This window comes from Bolinopsis microptera, chromosome 12 (assembly GCF_026151205.1).
Source record: "Bolinopsis microptera isolate Bmic1 chromosome 12, MBARI_Bmic_1.0, whole genome shotgun sequence".
In the NCBI taxonomy this organism is placed as follows: domain Eukaryota; kingdom Metazoa; phylum Ctenophora; class Tentaculata; order Lobata; family Bolinopsidae; genus Bolinopsis; species Bolinopsis microptera.
This window is the reverse complement of record NC_087083.1, coordinates 12,424,077-12,444,597: the sequence shown is the minus strand read 5'-3', so window position 1 is coordinate 12,444,597 and position 20,521 is coordinate 12,424,077. Positions and strand designations below refer to the sequence as shown.

At 38.5% G+C, this 20,521-nt stretch overlaps 2 protein-coding genes across 2 annotated transcripts in view; both read right to left on the bottom strand.

Annotated features, from left to right (window-relative positions):
* LOC134824344 (NAD(P) transhydrogenase, mitochondrial-like) overlaps nt 1-20,521 on the bottom strand; it is a 1,149,555-nt gene that overhangs the window by 443,528 nt on the left and 685,506 nt on the right. The gene's annotated exons all lie outside the window — the stretch shown is intronic.
* Nucleotides 5,962-20,482, bottom strand: LOC134824131 (ATP-binding cassette sub-family C member 4-like). The gene is made up of 27 exons (XM_063835864.1): nt 20,407-20,482; nt 20,153-20,263; nt 19,916-20,024; nt 19,684-19,783; nt 19,440-19,558; nt 19,214-19,303; nt 18,864-19,030; nt 17,844-17,961; nt 17,526-17,633; nt 17,132-17,281; nt 16,812-16,956; nt 16,622-16,711; nt 16,305-16,472; nt 16,010-16,095; nt 15,776-15,881; nt 11,441-11,516; nt 11,009-11,190; nt 10,798-10,919; nt 10,022-10,101; nt 9,757-9,861; nt 9,481-9,627; nt 9,265-9,344; nt 8,953-9,051; nt 8,601-8,732; nt 8,357-8,427; nt 6,672-7,577; nt 5,962-6,491 (listed from the first exon to the last, which is right to left on the bottom strand). The coding sequence occupies exons 1-27, from the start codon at nt 20,466-20,468 to the stop codon at nt 6,240-6,242; spliced, it is 3,981 nt and encodes a 1,326-aa protein (XP_063691934.1). The 5' UTR covers nt 20,469-20,482; the 3' UTR covers nt 5,962-6,239.

Below are 20,521 nucleotides of genomic sequence, written 5' to 3'. Positions count from 1 at the left end.
AATACTGAATACTGAATACTGAATACTGAATACTGAATACTGAATACTGAATACTGAATACTGAATACTGAATACTGAATACTGAATACTGAATACTGAATACTGTATACTGAATACTGAATACTGAATACTGAATACTGAATACTGAATACTGAATACTGAATACTGAATACTGAATACTGAATACTGAATACTGAATACTGAATACTGAATACTGAATACTGAATACTGAATACTGAATACTGAATACTGAATACTGAATACTGAATACTGAATACTGAATACTGAATACTGAATACTGAATACTGAATACATAAATTATAATTTACTACATATCGTGCCCAAACACTGAGGCTACAGAAAACAAATACTCGAACTTGCTAGAGTATGTGGAGTAAAATGAACAGATATCGTGGAGTTGGGTATGGTAATTCCTTCGCCTCTTATCGGGTGTCTTGCCAACACTCAACCTACTGACACCTACACCAGAGGGCAGAGGGACCCCAATAGACGTTAGTCAATAATGACGGACGTAGCCTCCCAATAGGGAGGTAAAGTGGGTGCCCCAACATAAAAATAAAAAATATAAAAAAAACACTCAACCAGCTGTCGATGTGAAAGTCAGTAATGACTTGCTGCTCTTTGATAGCTCGCACAAACTCTTGAACAGAGGGCTTTCAATTTGAGAGAATCATCTGAGAGGGATATATAGCACAGACACGGACACTTCGTAGGAAGTTTGTGCTTGCAGCACCGCCAGGAAGATGTGAGGGCTGAATCCTTGTTCTTCTTCCGACAGTAGATGTATCCATCAGAGTCAAGTAGCTGTTGCATGTTGAGATCCTGTCCGACCAGAGATGAATTTGGAGAAGGTAGGCATGTTGATAGAATGTAAGAATGCGATACTATTGTCTTTCATCTTCCAGTATATATACCTAAGAACACTTGATCGGCTCACTCCCCTTGCATGCCTTTGGCACGTACGCGTCTCACATCCCTTGATACGAGAACCCCCTTTCGCAAGAGCTCCCGTCCCATATGTGATCTACGAGTCGAGCAGTCAGATTATGTTTACTTCTTAATGTACAGCTATGATTTACAGAATTGACATGTGAACTCTACCCTATATCTAGCTCATTTCTGGGTCAATTAAATTCTACTGATAGATCACATCACTAATTATACGTCACATCACTAATTATACGTCATATGATCTGACCCCTAATAATCGGGGGCCCCCCTTTGTCGGCCTATTTCCGGCAGGAAGACCCATTTGATGACGATGATATTTGATATTAGACACTGATCATATGTACACATATTTTAACATTTTTACTGCTAAACGACTGATTTTCTTACTTTTGAATTAAAAACCATTTGCTGAAATAAAAAACGTTTAAAAAATGAAAAAGAAACTCGGATTTTTGATGGTTTTGAATGCCTTCTAGCGTTCATATTAATGTCCGTTTATAATTATGTCCGTTCATTTAATGTCCGTCCAAATAAGGTCTGATAAGGTTATTGGATCCGATTACACGCGATACACTATATTATTCCATATAATGAAGGGAACAAGATCCTGTTGGAATTTTGATTATTCATCTTCCACCCGTAGTCCCTATACTGTTGCCCTGTAAGTCACTTTAAATTTAAACACAGTGTAGAAATTACATTATTACACTCTCCCTCCCTATTTAGTTGTTTTCCTGCCCTGTAAGTAACTTTAAATTTAAACACAGTGTAGAAATTAAAGTATTACGATCCCCCTCCCCATCTAGTTGTTACTCCTACCCTGTAAGTCACTTTAAATTTAAACACAGTGTAGAAATTACATTATTTATAAGCTCCCCCTCCCCATTTAGTTTTTACTTCTGCCCTGTAAGTCACTTTAAATTTAAACACAGTACGCTCCTCCTCCCCATCTAGTTGTTACTCCTACCCTGTAAGTAACTTTAAATGTAAACACAGTGTAGAAATTACATTATTGCACTCCCCCTCCTCATTTAGTTGTTTTCCTGCCCTGTAAGTAACTTTAAATTTAAACACAGTGTAGAAATTAAAGTATTACGATCCCCCTCCCCATTTAGTTGTTACTCCTGCCCTGTAAGTAACTTTAAATTTAAACACAGTGTAGAAATTACATTATTACGATCCCCCTCCCCATTTAGTTGTTACTCCTGCCCTGTAAGTAACTTTAAATTTAAACACAGTGTAGAAATATACATATCACCGGAGACTCGCGGGCGGAACAAAATATTGCACGCGCACGCGCGTGCAATATTTCATATGTCCCCGAGGGCGCTAGCCCGAGGAGGACATATTTTCGTATAGCACGGAGGGCCCATCGGGCCCGAGTGCTATACGATTTTCCGCCCGCGGGTCGAGGTGATGTGGATTATATCCACCAGCGTGCGCTTTTTCGCATAGCGGGCTCTCACCAGCCCGCTGTAAAAGGGCCCGATATCTCTACAGCCCGCTCATGATATAGCCCGCTAACAAGTGACATTTAATTTGACCAGTAGCAATATAGCCCGGAGTTCTCTAAAATATTTTCAGTTTCTGTATCGTCTCCATGTGAAATTCCTTATTACACTGACTATATTATATACATTTTATTTTTGTGTCCGGTAGGGCTGCTCATGCAGCTCGTGAGCAGATGACATGATACTTTGATATATATCAAAGTTATTATAACACACTACATAATACACATCAGCACTATAATCCCCCTATATTATTGATATTCATCATCACTGACATTACATTCATTATTCCCACGGCCCAGGAATGCAGTGCATCTCCAGCCCCTATATATATATACGACACAGCCCTTTATGATTGGCTTACATTGAACACGTGACGTGTTACCATGGTTACAACAATTAGTGGCGACCTTTTCTATAGTTGACTTTTATACAAGCTCCATTGTTTATTTATAAAATTATATATTAACTGTAATACGCCCGCTGGTGGATATAATCCACATCACCTCGACCCGCGGGCGGAAAATCGTATAGCATATTGCACTCCGGGCCACGATGGCCCTCCGTGCTATACGAAACATATGTTCCTCCACGGCTATCGCCCTCGTGGAACATAGAAATCTTGCACGCAGCGTGCGCGTGCAATATTTGTTTCCGCCCGCGAGTCTCCGGTATATGTTAAATCCTCGCGCAACCAATTTATGCTGCGCGTCAAATATGGAGCCTTGTTTGTTTGGTTTCATACCGACCTTCCTGATTATAGCTACGTCTTGAAATGTGGGCGTGTAGGCGTGTTTCTGGCTTGCCCGATATCATGTTGTTTATAAAATACACGGTTGTTTATAAACAATAAACATCCTATAATTATGCTATTGTGTAGAATGGATATTTTATGATACATTCCCGAACTTTCCACGTCTCATGTCATTCTTTTCAAAACATTTTATTATGAGCTATGGAAAACAACTCGATGTCGAGCTCAAATTTAAGTTTTCCCAGAATTATGGCAGTGTTCAGATCTCATCATGGGTAGGACTATACCATGATACTAAAAATGTAAATGCTACGACCCGAAGGGGCAAAGCCTGCCGAAGGCGAAGCTTCATTTAGGGCTAGACAGACGCCCCTCTGAATGCCCCTGTCTCCTCGTCGTTAACCCGGAGGGGTTACACCAGGGGCGGTGTAAACAGAACTTCAAGACTCTCGGAGTCTGTTGTCGATATCTATGTTTAATAAATTTATGGTATATAACTTAGGAGTCTCTCTCTCTCTCTCTCTCTCTCTCTCTCTCTCTCTCTCTCTCTCTCTCTCTCTCTCTCTCTCTCTCTCTCTCTCTCTCTCTCTCTCTCTCTCTCTCTCTCTCTCTCTCTCTCTCTCTCTCTATCTCCAGCAGCATTTACAGCAAGAGTTGGGGAAATGGGGACGCGTTGCGAAAGCCACCGTAAGGAAGGCTTACTGTCAACGCCGACCAATCAAAAGAAGCCCCTCTTTTAGATCAAAATGTATGCCCCTTCAAGATATTTTCTCTGTTGGTCAGTATGGCTATAGAGTTTACTTAAACTAAATAATCTGCAGAGTGCAGATCACTGAAACTACCTTATCTGAGCTTGCAGCTTTCGAGTTGTTAACTGTTGTCTGCAATTAACCATGAGATTTGCATAATTGAGCTTACGATTAAACCGTGCCTCTTAATTCATCACTTAGACTGATTCGTTCTGTCCCAGAACAACGTATCCCAGATTTTTAGCCCCAATGAACTCCTTCGGAATTATGCCTATTCTTTAACGAAATTATGAGTTGCTTCTTCTCTTTCACCAAGGGATCATGAGTATGGTTGTGTTCCATATCTTCATGCTAACGAACAAGCAGGTCTGTTAAAGTCAATAAAGAACCCAATAAGCACATGAGAATTGCAATAAATTGCTTATTGCATTTACAATTTACATGACTCCTGAGACGATTTGCAAGAAAAAGAGTTGGTGGTCCAAGCTTAACGTCACACGATTTTCACTTTGAGACCAAGAACGAAGAACAAGCCGATAGCGTAAAGTGTAAACAATAATCGAGTTGTCAGACAATTTGTAAAAAAAGTGCCATGAGGCTACCACACCCCACTCGAATGAACTTGAGGTTTGTAAAATGTTCACGGACTCTGGAGCTTTGAGGTCATACCCTGTATACAGCCCCTGTAAATAATAAATGCTTTTCTCAAACCGTTCTTGAGGTACTAACACTGATCACTTGGTTGCCTTTTTTGAGACACTCTCGAGTCTGTACGTTAAATATCAGGTCTGATGTTAGACTTAGAGTGTCCCTAATGTCGATTCTGGGGAGATTGATCGTGCAACCAGGGCGAAACTTATGTTTTAGTAAAAAAATAGTTGAATTAAATATACCTTACTCGGGAATATTATAACCGGGATAAAGTGGTGGGTTTTGGAAGATTCTGCCATATTTTTCCCGGTCAAAAATTTTACCAGTCACAAAAAAACCCGCCGACTCAGATTATGGGGTTCCAAGGGGGTGGTGATCATCATATTTTACCTGAAGTCTCATATGTGCTAGAGAAGACTTTTGAAGCAGTGGATGGAGGGCTGTATTTATTTATTGGCGGTTGCTACCATAATTTCGTTTAAAAAATCACAATTTGGTTATAGAAATCAGATTTCAGGGTGGACCGTGATTCTCACTTCTCTTGCCCATGAATCAGTGAATCGTAGAGAAGAAAACAATTTATATGTTATAGAAGAAAACGAAAATAATAATAATATATATATTATAATAATAATGTCTCTAAAGATTGATCGCTTCTCGTGTGCAGTGTGTAGACTAAAGAAAGAGGGAGTTTTTCCCGTTAGAGTAACTTGTGGCCACATCCCGCTAGAAGTGAGTAAACTGTGCCACTATTTCATGGTCCACGGTGGATTGATTACTGGAGCAGTTGAAGATGCAAAGCCAAGACGTTCCCCAATACCAAGCGGTGGGCAGGAAATTAAGCTCCGGCTGACCTTCAGAGCAGTAGCCCCATTAGCGGACAAAATGAAAGTCTTGTTAAGACAACAATACAACTCCGAATTTGACGGTTAGCAGCTCAGGGGGATTTCAATATCCTTGAAATTTGTTGTTTTCTTGAATAATGAGAATGGCGGGGACATTAGCGATAATGAGAATGAGAATACGCTTTAATGAAGATTTGACTTATTATTGCTTAGATTTATTTTCCTTTAAATAGACGTGTATTTTTTTCTATTTCTGAGTAATATCAATAACTGTAAATTGAAATAACTTCTTTAACAAGCAACAAAAACAGAAATTTCGGTTGAAAATTTGTTGACCTCTGAAAAAAAACTTGAAAGGTCGGCCACCGGTAAATACATGACCGGGATAATTTGGCGGGTTTTGGGAAAGTCCGCCATATTTTTCCCGGTTATTAATTTTCCCAGTCATAAATTAACCCGCTATAATATTCCCGAGTAAGGTAGAATACAACGAATTAGATATAGGATACAACGATTTAAGGAGACTGTTAGAATTAAAAACAAACTTTAACGATGTAATTTAGAACTCTTTGAAAAATAAAATTGAAATCGTGTATTGTTTTTTATTGAAAGCTTTAAAATCGATATGTCTCATAAATAAGTTGCTAGAGATTTCAGATTTCATCAGGGTCAAAAAACAAAATCCTGCCACCTGACCACTATTGATGAAGATTTGAATACAAAATTTAAAGAATACGCTTTTAATTTGCATTCACAGTTATCTCGTTAGAGCAAGATCAGCTTGTTCCAATAAAACATCGAACATTCCAGTTTCTTTGACTAAATCGTAGAAAATACTGTCAGGTCTCTGCAGAAGTACTGCCGGTTTGTCAAACTCAACCAATCTACCCGCGTCAATAACCATAACACGGTGACTGTCGATAATGGTGTTTATTCTGTGAGCTATTGTCAGGACAGTGCAGTCGGAGAACTTCTGTCGGAGAGTCTGCTGGATCAGATGATCAGTTTTCTGAAAATGTGGATTAGATCGTTAAAAGTTATCAACAAATGTTTCATCACGCTACCCTCCCAACCCACTCCACCCTCCCCACCCTCCAGTCTCCACCCGGCCCTGTACTCATTGTTACCTCCACCGTTATTTTATTTGAAACCTCATCCCTCGCCTCAAATTATTTAAATAAATCCTTACCTCGTCTACATTAGCTGTGGCCTCATCAATAACCAAAAACTTGTTATCTTTCAGCATAGCTCTAGCAAGACACAACAGCTGTCTCTGACCAGCTGACAGATTCCCACCACCCTCCTGGACCGTCATCTCCAGACCTCCAGTCTGGGCTGAAATGTACTTTTTCAACTCTACCTTCTCTAGCGCATCCCACAAATACTCGTCACTAAACTCTGTGAACGGATCAAGATTAACTCTCAGAGTTTCCGAAAAGAGAAGACTCTCTTGAGGAATTATACTGATAGATTTTCTAAGTTCGTGGAGTCCCATATCTCTCGTCAACATTCCATCTAACAGTATATCTCCTTCTGGCTCAACCATTCTGAATAGAGCTTGTAGTATTGTACTTTTACCAGCGCCAGTTCTACCCACAATTCCGATCTTCTCGCATGGTTTGGTTATAAAGGATAAATCATAGAGAATATAGTCAGATTCAGGGTCAGGATCGTACTTCAATTTAACATTTCTAAACTCTATCACACCCTTCTGTACAACATTACTGTCGGTAATAGCATGACAGTTGCCCTGGTCTTTGTTTCTATCTGGAGCCTCTAAAGGAGCCTCTGGTGGTAATTCAGCGAACATGAAAATTCTTTCAACAGCCGTCATCATGTTTTCAGTCTCTGTATATTGGTTAACGCACCATTGTAAACCACCGATCATATTATTAACGTAAACTAAAGCTAGCCCAGCAATGGAAGCACTGATAACATCCCTGAGAGCGACTGTTAGAAAAGTAGCGAGGACGGAAGTAGCTATGGTGATAAAATCTAGACGTGTAGCTAACCATTCAGTTGACGCCTCAAACAGCATCCAGCACCGTGTGTGCTCATCTCGCAGGTAATAGTGCGTTGATTCGTATATGTCTATCTGAATGATAGAGATAAAACGTTTTTAATAGTTTGATGTGCTGTAATTAAGTAATTATGATAGTAGATGTGTTGTAATTAAGTAATTATGATAGTAGATGTGCTGTAATTAAGTAATTATGATAGTAGATGTGCTGTAATTAAGTAATTATGATTGTAGATGTGTTGTAATGAAGTAATTGTGATATAAGATGTGCTGTAATTAAGTAATCATGATAGCAGATGTGCTGTAATTAAGTAATTATGATAGTGTATGTGTTGTAATTAAGAAATATTGATAGTAGATGTGATGTAATTAAGTAATTATGAATTATGATAGTACATGTGTTGTAATTAAGCAATTATGATAGTAGATGTGTTGTAATTATGATAGTACATGTGTTGTAATTAAGCAATTATGATAGTAGATGTGTTGTAATTAAGTAATTGTGATAGTAGATGTGCTGTAATTAAGTAATTGTGATAGTAGATGTGTTTTTATTAAGTAATTATGATAGTAGACGTGTTGTAATAAAGTAATTATGATAGTAGATGTGCTGTAATTAAGTAATTATGATAGTAGATGTGTTGTAATTAAGTAATTATGATAGTAGGTGTGCTGTAATTAATTAATTATGATAGTAGATGTGTTGTAATTAAGAAATTATGATAGTAGATGTGCTGTAATTAAGTAATTATGATAGTAGATGTCACTCTCCTGCAGCCTGTAGTAGAACTGTACAATGTTCAATATACATATGAGATATAGGTCAAATATTTACATTGATTTTATTCGCTAACCTGATTGTTGGCACGAATAGTAGTAAGGCCAGATAATGTGGCAGAGATATGGGACATAATGGGACTTCTCTCTGTTGGAAGAATAGGGAATGAAAAGGTGAAGGAACATGGTTTTCAAATTCAATTTATATCCGAAAAGGGGTCTAATGAGTTTTCAAACTTCCATATCGCAAACTTGAAAGTGGACCGATTGATACAAAGTTAAAAGTTTCGATTAAGAGAGAGTTTCAGAAGTTTTGCTTACTCAATGCTTCGATCCTTCGCATTTCTATAGATGTAGTGAGATAGTATCGCACAGTGTACAGAAACAATACCGTCAGCACAATTAGCGGTATGATAAACCAGTAATTAGCTATTACAATCAGGATAACAGATGCTGAAAGTGGTATACAAATTTGTTATAAATTCGACTTCGATCTTAACTTTCTTACTAACAAAAGCGGAGATTGTGTGTGTTCTGGATATTTACTGGCCGCTTAATGAGGATGGTCAGGTGTGAGTTTTGGGACTGGTTTCTTCGGTATAGTGCCGACAAAACTTTGAGGAGGCCAAATAATTAAAACTTCATAAAATCGGTTTATAGTGGTATCTGTTACCAAGATAGAGAATAAAGAGCTGAGCAAAGTCAAATGTAACCCCTGGTAATCGTTCGTCCATGAAGTAAACATCTTTTGAAAATCTGTTGATCACCAAACCTGAAATAAGTTTAATCTTATATCAATATTCAGTAAAAATCTCTACGCCTAGCATCTTTATTTATAAATCCGTTATATATATAACGGATTACGTTATTTTCAGGCTTAAATATTAAATTGAGTAACAGAAATAAAATGGACTACGTGAAAAAGCTCTTAGGTGATAGAAACTACAGAACCAATCATCTACAAATCATCAATCAAGAAACAAACCTATAGGGTGGGTGTCAAAATATCTCATGGGGGATCTAAGCAAGGCAAAAAGGGCTTTATCGTGAAGTATTCTACCAGCCCTGAGAATTATGATTTTTGACGGAATGTAGATTATATCACAGATAACGTTATTTATGCTTTAGATTATAGATTACCGATGGGATGGACATGATGTTACTTTTATTATTGTTTTATTAAAAAATCACGCTATCGAACCTGTACACTATGAACACGAAAATTAAAGATTTGAGGAGGATTAATAAAATAGCCCCGCAGGCCAGTCCGAGGTAGATTTTATAGTGGGTTTCATCTTGGGACACTATTTCTGCCTCCTTGTTAACTCCTTCAGCTCTGTTGTCCACCCTGGTAGGTTCATTATCGTATATATATAAACGTTTACACATCGTTACGAATAACACAGTGAAGATAATCTAAATCTCAGAGTAAGTATTAAAGAATAACTATGAGCAGGAGAGACACTTGGCTACATACCAGCTGACTGCGTATTGCTCTTGAAATATGATGAGTATTTGTGGAGCTATCATGGCTATTATCAAAATGGGGACTGCTAGATATCCGAAACTCAGTGATAAGTATCTGAAATATTAAACAATATTACTTATATTAGCCCTGTAGTATATAAACACATTAAATTTGATGGAACTGAACCTTTTTATCGTTATAATTTAATTGAGACGGGTATTTAAAGATGGGAAAAGTCACAACAGTACAGGAGTGGATTTTAAAAATATCAGACCTAAAGTAGAGTAGTATATCTAAAGAACCCGTCTTCTTCTCTTCTTTGAACTCCTCTGGTCTCTCATCTTCTTTTATTTCCTAAAATGGGATTAATTCATGGGATATAACCAGGGGTGTAGGAAGCGGGGGGGGGGGGGGGGGGGGGGGGGGCAGGGGGGCCATCGCCTGATCGCCCCCCATGAAATCTGGGCAAGGGGCCAAAAAGGGCCAAATTTTTTAATTTAGGTTTTTAAAAATTGTTTAAGTCAAAAATTTTCAAAGTTTTCTTGGAAACTACTTTTGTTCATGTTTCATGCTATCCTGATCATTCTGAGTCGAAAATATTTTTTTCGGTTTTTTGAAGTCCGTACCTACATTCGGAAGGTTGTGGATGTGATACTGATTGATTTCATATACTAATTATAGAAAACGTGATATTTGGCCCACAGATTTGAAGGAAAATACGCGAATTTGGTCCTCAGATTTAAAGGAAAATGCGCAATTTGACGCGGAGAACTGAAAGAATCGCGATTTGTCGTGAGGCCATGATCTGAAAAATCGTGATTTGTCGCGGCAAACGTGAAAAATCGCGATACCGCACATGCTGCAAAATTCAGGCTTTGGCGAAATTCAGGCTTTGGCCCCCCCCCCCCCCCCCCCCCCCCCCCATGAAGGAAATCGTTCCTACACCCCTGGATATAACAGATAAAAATGAACTTCAATGTAGATAACAAATAAACGTTTAGCCAGCAACTAATCGGGCACCCTATATTGTAAAATATAAAAAAAGGGTACCTCTTCCTCCTCCCATTCTGAAATCTCCTCTCCAATTCCTCCTCCAAACTCTGCAGAAATCTTAGACGTTGTTCTGATGCGCTTAACTTTCTTTTCAACCCCGAGCATGGATAGTTCCACACCTAAGCAATTTACATAAAAATGAAATATGAAGTCGCAGTGATTTCACCTTTCTGTCGAATATCAAGAATTCGTAAACAAACTCACGAACCTTTTAACAATAGCTCCGAGTAGGTCGCTATGTGGCTTATCTTGCCCACAACTTCAGCATTGTCGTCACCATCAGTAGCAACCTCTGTATCCATGACAACTATACGGTCAACTTCGCTTAGAAAGTGGGTGGCGTGGGTTACAAGAATTCTTGTCTTGCCGGACAGTTGTTCTTTAATCAACCTGAAGCAAGCTTTTGAGTATTAGTTAGCTTTCCAATCTTACTCAAGTTGTTCTTCAACAAGGTTCAGGTAGATGCAGTATTATTATCTGCAATAGGAAAAGAAGAAGAGTGGAGTAAAATAAAACGCGTCTTATATCATTGTTTCCAATGGTCTGGAATTGAATATGTTGTCTGACTGAAGTTAAACAATCGCTTTATATACATAGTGCTTTGCTTAACTTTGGTTTGTTTGTCATCATGGAGACATACTTGTTGAAGATGTGTTTAGCACATCTGCTATCTACAGCACTGAGAGGGTCATTTAGAAGTATTATCGGATCTTCCCCTGAAATTGTTAGTGAGTTACATCCTAAGTTTATGTACCGAATAATGGCCTTAACAAATTATATTAAAAATCGTTCTTCATTAAAAAAAAGAATATGATGAACTAACCGTATACATAACCGACCCACCAGATGAATTATATGCATGCATAATTGCAACCTTGGATTCCTTGGACCTGGATTCTTCGGCTACTTAAACATGGCATGAAATACGGCTGTGGCTAGTATCCCAACCCCATTAATTACTAACCGTATACAGCTGCATGCAACAGATGTTGGTAAAATATTTTTCAAGGGTACAGTTTACCGCATTAAGGGATTTTTAAGAATCATTTTTGTCGGTAAGATCCTGTTTTATAATAATAATAATAATAATAACAACAACTCAAGTAAATAATAATAATAATAACAACAACTCAAGCTCTACCCACAGTCTCCCAAGCAATCAGGACGTTGAGGGATGCAACTATCCCAACTGTTGCCGCCGAAGAACTCAACCCCACCGCAACGGTACCTGATTTTGACAAGGAGGCAATCATTGAGCGGCTAAAAACCCTCTTAGAAGACCCTTCAGTGATAGAAACCAAGCCCCTGAGACATGTGAACAGAAAGAAGCTTATGGAGGAAACATCTCTCATCAACTCATGTATAGCAGAGATTCCTACTTCTTCAATCACTGAAACCAACACTCTATTGCTTGCAGGAGCACATTTAGTCAGCGAAAGACTTGGTGAAAAACCTGCAAATAAGAATACAGAGAAGCGGAAAACTCCGCTATGGAAAAGAAGAATCGAAGATAAGATTACCCAGGTGAGGAAAGACATCTCTTATCTTGAGGAGAAGAAGAAAGGTATTACCCTTAAACAAAAAATACTAGAAGGGCTCAACAGACGTCACCCCCTGTTGAAGAAAAAGGGTATATCATGCATCATTGAGGAGCTCAAGCAACGTCTTCGTGCAAAAGCAGCTAAGATAAAGAGATTTAATAAAAGATGCGAACGATACCACCAGAACAAGTTGTTTGGAAACAACCAGAGGCAGTTCTACAGAAACCTTCAAACAAACCCTGAAGAACAGGATATCTCCCACCCTGAGGCTGACAAGGATTCTTGTTTGAAGTTCTGGAAGAACATATGGGAGCAGCCGGTTGAACATAACAGTGATGCTGAATGGTTACCGGATGTCAGAACAGCACTAGCCTCAGCAGATGAACAGCGACAGTTTGTTATAACTAACACCCTGGTTGCAGATAGAGTGAAGAAAATGACCAATTGGTCCTCTCCTGGTACAGACGAACTGCATGCTTATTGGATAAAGCACTTTAAAGAACTCCACAATAGGATTGCAGATCAACTTATGAATTGCCTAACCAACGCTGATATCCCAGACTGGATGACATTGGGACGCACGTACCTGCTCATAAAAGACCACTCCAAAGGACCCATCCCAGGCAATTTCAGACCTATTACATGCTTATCAGCTATGTGGAAACTGTTCACTGGTCTAATCTCAGATTCCATATACAACCATTTAGACCAGCAAAAACTCCTCCCCCCTGAGCAGAAAGGGTGCAAGAAGAAGAGCAGAGGATGTAAAGAACAGTTAATGATAGACAAACTCATTCTGAAGAACTGTAAACGAAGGAAGCGGAACCTGAACATGACGTTTATAGACTACAAGAAGGCGTATGATAGCGTCCCACACTCTTGGATTCTGTCTTGTTTGACCATGTGTGGTATCTCTTCATCCATCATAGATCTGTTTGAAGCCTCCTTCAAACAATCGTATGTTAACCTGATGCTTGGTAAAGTTTCCCTTGGGAGAATTAAAATTAATAGAGGTCTATTCCAAGGAGACTCAGTATTACCTATTCACTTTATCATGAGTCTTATACCCCTGTCCATTCTTTTGAATAAGCATGACATAGGATACTCTCTGGAGAAGGGAAGTCGACCGAAAGTGTCACATAGGCTATACATGGACGACCTCAAGTTGTATGCCGAGAGTGAAGACGAAATGCAAACACTGGTTAATACCACAGCAGAGTTCAGCAGTGACATAAAAATGGAATTCGGGCTAGAGAAATGTGCCGTGGTGAAGGTGAAGAAGGGAGCAAGAGCCGTTTTTGAAGGCATCTCCCTACCCACAGGTGAACAGATCCATGAGTTGGAGGACGAGGGCTATAAGTATCTGGGAATACTAGAAGCCAATGATATACTGCACAAAGAGATGAAAGCACTGGTTACAAAAGAGTATATCAGAAGAGTTAAAAAGGTTTTAAAATCCCAGCTTCATGGCAGGAATAGTATACAAGCAATTAACACCTGGGCTGTACCTGTGATAAGATATGGAGCTGGAATTCTCTCATGGAATGCTGGAGAGACCAAAGCCTTAGATGTCAAGACCCGGAAACTGATGAGGATAAATGGAGCTCACCACCCCCAAGGAGATGTTGATCGGTTATACGTAAGCCGTCAACTGGGTGGCCGTGGGCTACATAGTATAGAGGAAGTCGTAAAGAGAGAGGAGAATGCACTCACCACTTATGTGGTGAGAAGTAGAGACCCAGAACTGATTGCTCTGAAGGACTACTTTGTCAAAGACAAGATACTCTTGGGTGAAGAGATAGAGAAAGATATCGACCGAACACAACGCGAGGAAATCCGCAAGGAGAAGTGGACTGCTAAAGTGATGCACGGACAGTTCCCAAGGCAGATGGTGGGTATAGCGGACCCGTTAACCTCTTGGAACTGGCTCACTCAACAAGACTTGAAGAAGGAGACAGAAGGATTGTTGATAGCAGCCCAAGACCAAGCACTTAGGACGAATTATGTGAAGCACAGGATTGACAAAACACCTGGCTCTTCTCCCCTCTGCAGACTCTGCAGAAATCATTACGAGACAATAGACCACATACTGAATGGGTGCCCAAAACTTTCACAGACAGAATATAAGTGTCGGCATGACAAAGTAGCTGCCGCATTGCACTGGAGTCTGTGCAAGGAATACGGCTTCCCACGCAGTAAAAGGTGGTACGAACACCGGGCAGAGAAGGTGCTGGAGAACGAAAAAGTCAAGATATTGTGGGACTTCCATGTCCAGTCGGACCACGTTATCGAACACTGCAGACCGGATCTCCTCCTGGTAGACAAGGTAACCAACGCAGCAACCATCATTGACGTTGCAGTCCCAGGAGATACCCGGATCCTGGATAGAGAACAAGAAAAGATACTGAAATATCAAGACCTAAAAAGAGAAATTAAGAAGAACTGGAATTTACGAAAGGTCACAATCGTCCCTGTGGTGATAGGCGCATTAGGAACTATCACCATTAACTTTCGTAAACACCTCGACGCAGTCCACTGCAATCTGAGCATCTCTAATCTCCAGAAGACAGCTCTGCTTGGATCAGCCAGAATTCTCAGGATGGTCTTAGACATATGATATTATTGAGAGTATAATACACTGTAGATACTCTATATTTAGTTTATTCTTCACTGGATACTGTAATAAACACTTTTTACCTGGTCCTCTTATATCTCTTCCCTTGCTATGCAAGCCCTGTCTCTTGTTTATACAATTTTTAACCCGTATATTGGGTAGACTGTGTATTTGTTATGTATTTTATATTAAATACAGCTTTGTGTACAAGTAATTATTGTTATTTACTGGACTAAGGGGTATACATGTGTTGGAGTTTTTCTCTTATTCTTCTTCTCTTGCTCTGCATGCCCTGATTCTTGTATAAACATGATGTTTGTTTAAATATTGTATATTCTTGTATTGATTGTGGTATTTTGTGGGTCAGATTCAGCAATACCCAATGGGTACTTGCTGAATCACTGTTTTATACACTCTGTAGCCAGTCCCTGTGTTCCGTCCCTTGCCCTGCAAGCCCTGTTTCTTGATTATACAGCATTTATTTATCGTGTATTACAGTGTAGTATGTAATAAACATTTGTAGTAGTGTAGGATTGTTTGAATTTCTTTTTGCTAGGTTTTATAATATTTATTTGTATAATTTGTGATTGTTTCTCCCGGTTTTCTTCCCTTGCGTAGCAAGCCCTGTCCCTTGTAAAAACAACCTCGAAAGATTTGTAGATACACATAGTCTCTACACCTTTACCCTCTGGTCCCTAGGGTCAGCTGATCCCGGGCCAGAGGAAAACTACCGACTGCCAAGGTTTGACGCCTAGGCAGTCGAGACCTCTTATTGAGACCCTTTATAATAATACAGCTCTAGCGAATATAATGAACTAACCGTATACAGCTCTAGCGAGATTAACCCGAGCTCTCTGTCCCCCACTCAACTGAACACCCCGCTCTCCGACAACTGTATACAGCCCATTCGGAAACAGTTCTAGATCCTGGATAGTGTTTACTTTTTAGGTAATGAAACAGGGTGAATGGAAAAAATAAATGATATTGAACCGAAATTCATGTCTAGTTAGTTTTTAAAGTCTTACTGTATCTTTTCAGTGCACCTGGTACCTACCCCGGTGAGATAACAAGACTCAATACATCTTTTTAATCTGTCCTTATCAAGAGGTCTGTTCATTAGAATGTTTTCTTCAATATTCCCTGGAATGGAAAAACATAACTTCAAAAAATGTACGAGTTTTTTTGGTTTACTTTTTGGTTTAATTTTGCAACGTTTGGCTTAGATATTTTCAAACTCTTCGGAAAAAATATTACATTTGAAAAATAAAGAAGAAATGAATGGAACAGATCTGAGATCCCCCTCCACCTGACCAAACATTGCCACATATAACAAACTAACAATGTCTCACCGTTAAATATCCAAGGTACTTGTGATGAGAAGCCTATTCTACCATCTATATTGAGAGTACCCTCATGCTCTAACTCCTGTAGGATGGTCATGAGCAGGGTAGTTTTACCACAAGCAACAGGTCCCACTACAGCGATAAGTTCACCCTTCTTTACACGCAGATTAACTCCTAAAGATATTTAGAAGTTTCTAAGATACAATATTAGTTATTAATTGTTATTATAAAGTTAGCCTTTCAAGATACAATATTTGGCACTTTCCTTTATGCATTAATCGTGAAATGGTGATAATGGATATGTTGATTGTCTAAAAACTTACCAGCTAAAGAAAAGGTTTCAGACCCCCAACGTGAAGAGAGATTGTCAAAATTTACAGCAATGTCACTCTGCTCAGCAGTAGTTGGTGTCTCTATTTGATGGAAACGTTACGCTGTATGTTTCAAAGAAGTACATTGAAGTGATTTTTATTGCTTTTTTATTTTGAGTTCCTTGATGAGAAGCATTCTTACCTGCAGTTAGAAAATTAGATCCGTTAATATCCTTCACTTCTGGGTCCTTGTGTAAAAAATTCTTATTCGCAATAACTTCGTTGGTAAGTTTGGTGATAGTAGCATCTTTGGGAAGATGCTTTATTTCATCGGCATTCAGAAAATCCTGAAGATTAAGTTCAAATTTTTATAGCGACACTGGATACTTAATTTGATGTGCCAAAGTTGATGGATAAGATAAAAATTGAGAACCAAATGTTGTTCTTTGTTTTTATAAATGATACAGAAAAAAGTCTAATCATTGAAAATTCTAAGGTAAATTTGCTTATCTTGTTTCGAACCTGGATTCTCCGTAGGCTGTGTATGACTTGTGGTATAAGAGAAAAGGAATTCCCAAGATAAATGTTGATTTGAATACCGATAACTCCCATCATAGACAAGTAAAAGAAAACATGTGTTATCAGGATTGGTTCATCCAGAGATCGCTTCAACTGGTAAGGGGTCTAATATACGCTCCTAAATTTCGAATACAGGCCACTTCGTAATCTAGCTAGGCACAGTTGGGGCACAGTTGGGCACAGTTGAGGTAAGTGTGCCTAGTTGGATTACAAAATTCCCCAAATATATTGTACTGAAGAGTTCAGAATCAAGTCAAACAATTTGATACATTTAAGCTGCAAAGAATATACAACCCTTATCTCTTGCATTTATCTGAAAAAGTGGAACAAAACTCACAGTTATAAACACAAGAAGAGACACGACAGGAGCAATAAAGTAAAAACCGGTGATCATGGCATTTGTCAGCACAAACACTCCAATATAGCGTGATTCCTTGAGTCTGATCTGTCGGAAGCACGATTTAAAATATTTTCATTTCCTTTTATCCTCTTATAATCATCAGAATTGAAACAACTGTCAATATTATTTTCTTTGTAAGCCATGGGCATGGTGACTTGGTGAGAAGATGTGATAAAGATTGCGATGAACAAGATATCAAATGCTACATTTAATTTCACCCTATTAGCATTATCCTATTATCATCCTAGAATTCACCTTTTCTACAAGCTTCTTAAACATGAGTTCCCAACCGTACATCTTTATGATCTTGATGAAAAGAATCATCTCGTGTATAATCTTAACTCGGCTGTCCGTTAGCGGTGCCGCATTGGTTCTGAAGTAATACATATCATAATGTTTAATGTCATCAGATCGTGTGGTTAATGTCGTCAGATCGTGTGGTTAATGTCGTCAGATCGTGTGGTTAATGTCGTCAGATCATGTGGTTAATGTCGTCAGATAATGTGGTTAATGTCGTCAGATCATGTGGTTAATGTCGTCAGATCATGTGGTTAATGTCGTCAGATCATGTGGTTAATGTCGTCAGATCACGTGGTTTATGTCGTCAGATTGTGTGGTTAATGTCGTCAGATCGTGTGGTTAATGTCGTCAGATCGTGTGGTTAATGTCGTCAGATCGTGTGGTTAATGTCGTCAGATCACGTGGTTAATGTCGTCAGATAATGTGGTTAATGTCGTCAGATCATGTGGTTAATGTCGTCAGATCGTGTAGTTAATGTCGTCAGATCATGTGGTTAATGTCGTCAGATCGTGTGGTTAATGTCGTCAGATAATGTGGTTAATGTCGTCAGATCATGTGGTCAATGTCGTCAGATCATGTGGTTAATGTCGTCAGATAATGTGGTTAATGTCGTCAGATCATGTGGTTAATGTCGTCAGATCGTGTGGCTAATGTCGTCAGATCATCTGGTCAATGTCGTCAGATCGTGTGGTTAATGTCGTCAGATAATGTGGTTAATGTCGTCAGATCATGTGGTTAATGTCGTCAGATCGTGTGGCTAATGTCGTCAGATCATGTGGTTAATGTCGTCAGATCATGTGGTTAATGTCGTCAGATCATGTGGTTAAACTTCGTCACGTGCTTATTACTTATCAATATCTGATAAAGACCCTAAAGAAGATGACGAATGTCACTGATAATAAATGAAATTAAACTTTTCGTTTTAGATAATATCGCTACAAGTAAATTATAGAATGAGTACCAGTTATAACTCACCGAAGATAAAACACAATCCTCCCCATGGAAATTTGGATAGGTACAAAAAGGAACATGACAAGAAAGCCTGCCAGTGTAGCGTATATGCCAATTTGGTTGTGCATCACAATAAAGCTGACAATTAGGACTGATGAGAGGTTCAATAAGATTCCAGCGAAGGGTATTAACTGAAAGTCAAATAGTAGGCAAAATGCATATATTAAATAATTCATCAAAAAAAATATTGACTAGCTTTCAACCTGGATATTTTGTAAATGTTTGACAAGTTAACCATGCGATGATTTCAAATATTTTCTAACTTAACTTAAAATTACAAACACCAATTAATATGATCAATTGTCAAGGGTTACCTCTTCTATACGCTGAGCATCATTAGTCATTAGGTTTATAATCATACCCACAGATCGGTCTCCTATCTCCCCTTGGGTTATCCTACACGCCTGATGTTATAAACAGTTCAGTATTCCTTACTCAATAAATATCTCTTTTCTGTTTGCAGGGCAAGTACTATGTTGAAAAGCATTTATTTTGTTATCAACGATTGGGCTAAACCTATACTTATGTAATGATTGTTACCTTTCTGTATATAAGTCCAGTCAAAGCAATTCTTATAGCGGTTCCAAGCTTTTTGAAGCGGTAAAAATTAGCGTAACCACCGATCAAAATCATCACGACGTAAAGAAGTAACAAACCGACTGAAATCATTATACTTGGTGTTACTGTTATTAACTGGCATATTACTTTCTCTTCTATTCGAAAAAATGTGATACGGTTAGATATGACGTCAAAGTTCACAAATTACCAATACCAGAGTACTTACATGACCAAAGAAAAGCTGTTTTTTCCGTCATTTCAACTTTCGGATCGAAGTAAGATGCTATTTTAGCAACAAAGAGAGGAGCGGTACATCTTAAAACCGCCTAAAAAGAATACTTTAGTTTTACTTTAGTTAACATTTTTGATTTGTGCGTTTCGAATTAAATTGTTTGGGTTGACGATTTGGAACCAAAGTTTAGGTTAAAAAATTTATTATAATAAAAAATAGAACTAACCTCACAATTTGTAGTAAAAACAAACACAATCAAGCTGAAAAGATGTCTTTTGAGGATAGTGACAACCAGAGAAGGGTTTTTATTTTTTTGCGATTCCCAAAGCCATTGCCTGAGACCATTTTATGACAATAAAATTCTAACTAAGAGTTTAAAAGTAATCGAATTTTCTTTTTTCTAGTGATCATTGGAAAAAATACCATTAACTAAGAATACATTTGATAATATCAGTGTGCTTACTGTTCGAGAAGACCAGTCAACCGTTCGCTCTGAAAGTTTGGGTTGATGGGATATATATCATCTTCAGTAAGAGTTCTTCTATTTCCAGCGCCAAAGACCTTCTGTAACCAACTGTAAAATTGTGGCTATTAATATAGCTTTTCAGTTCACATAAATTTATTTGCAGGTTCATAACAGTAAAAATACCAGATATATTTTGTCCACATACCACAAGATCATTAAATGTTGTTTAATTGACTCGAAAATAAACTTACTGGAACGACAGCAGACTAAATATATTAGCTTCAACTTCAGGATTGCCCTTTTTTATAACCATCGAGCTGCTATGGTTATTCTGATTGAGGGAAAAGTTCATAGGAATGTTGATAT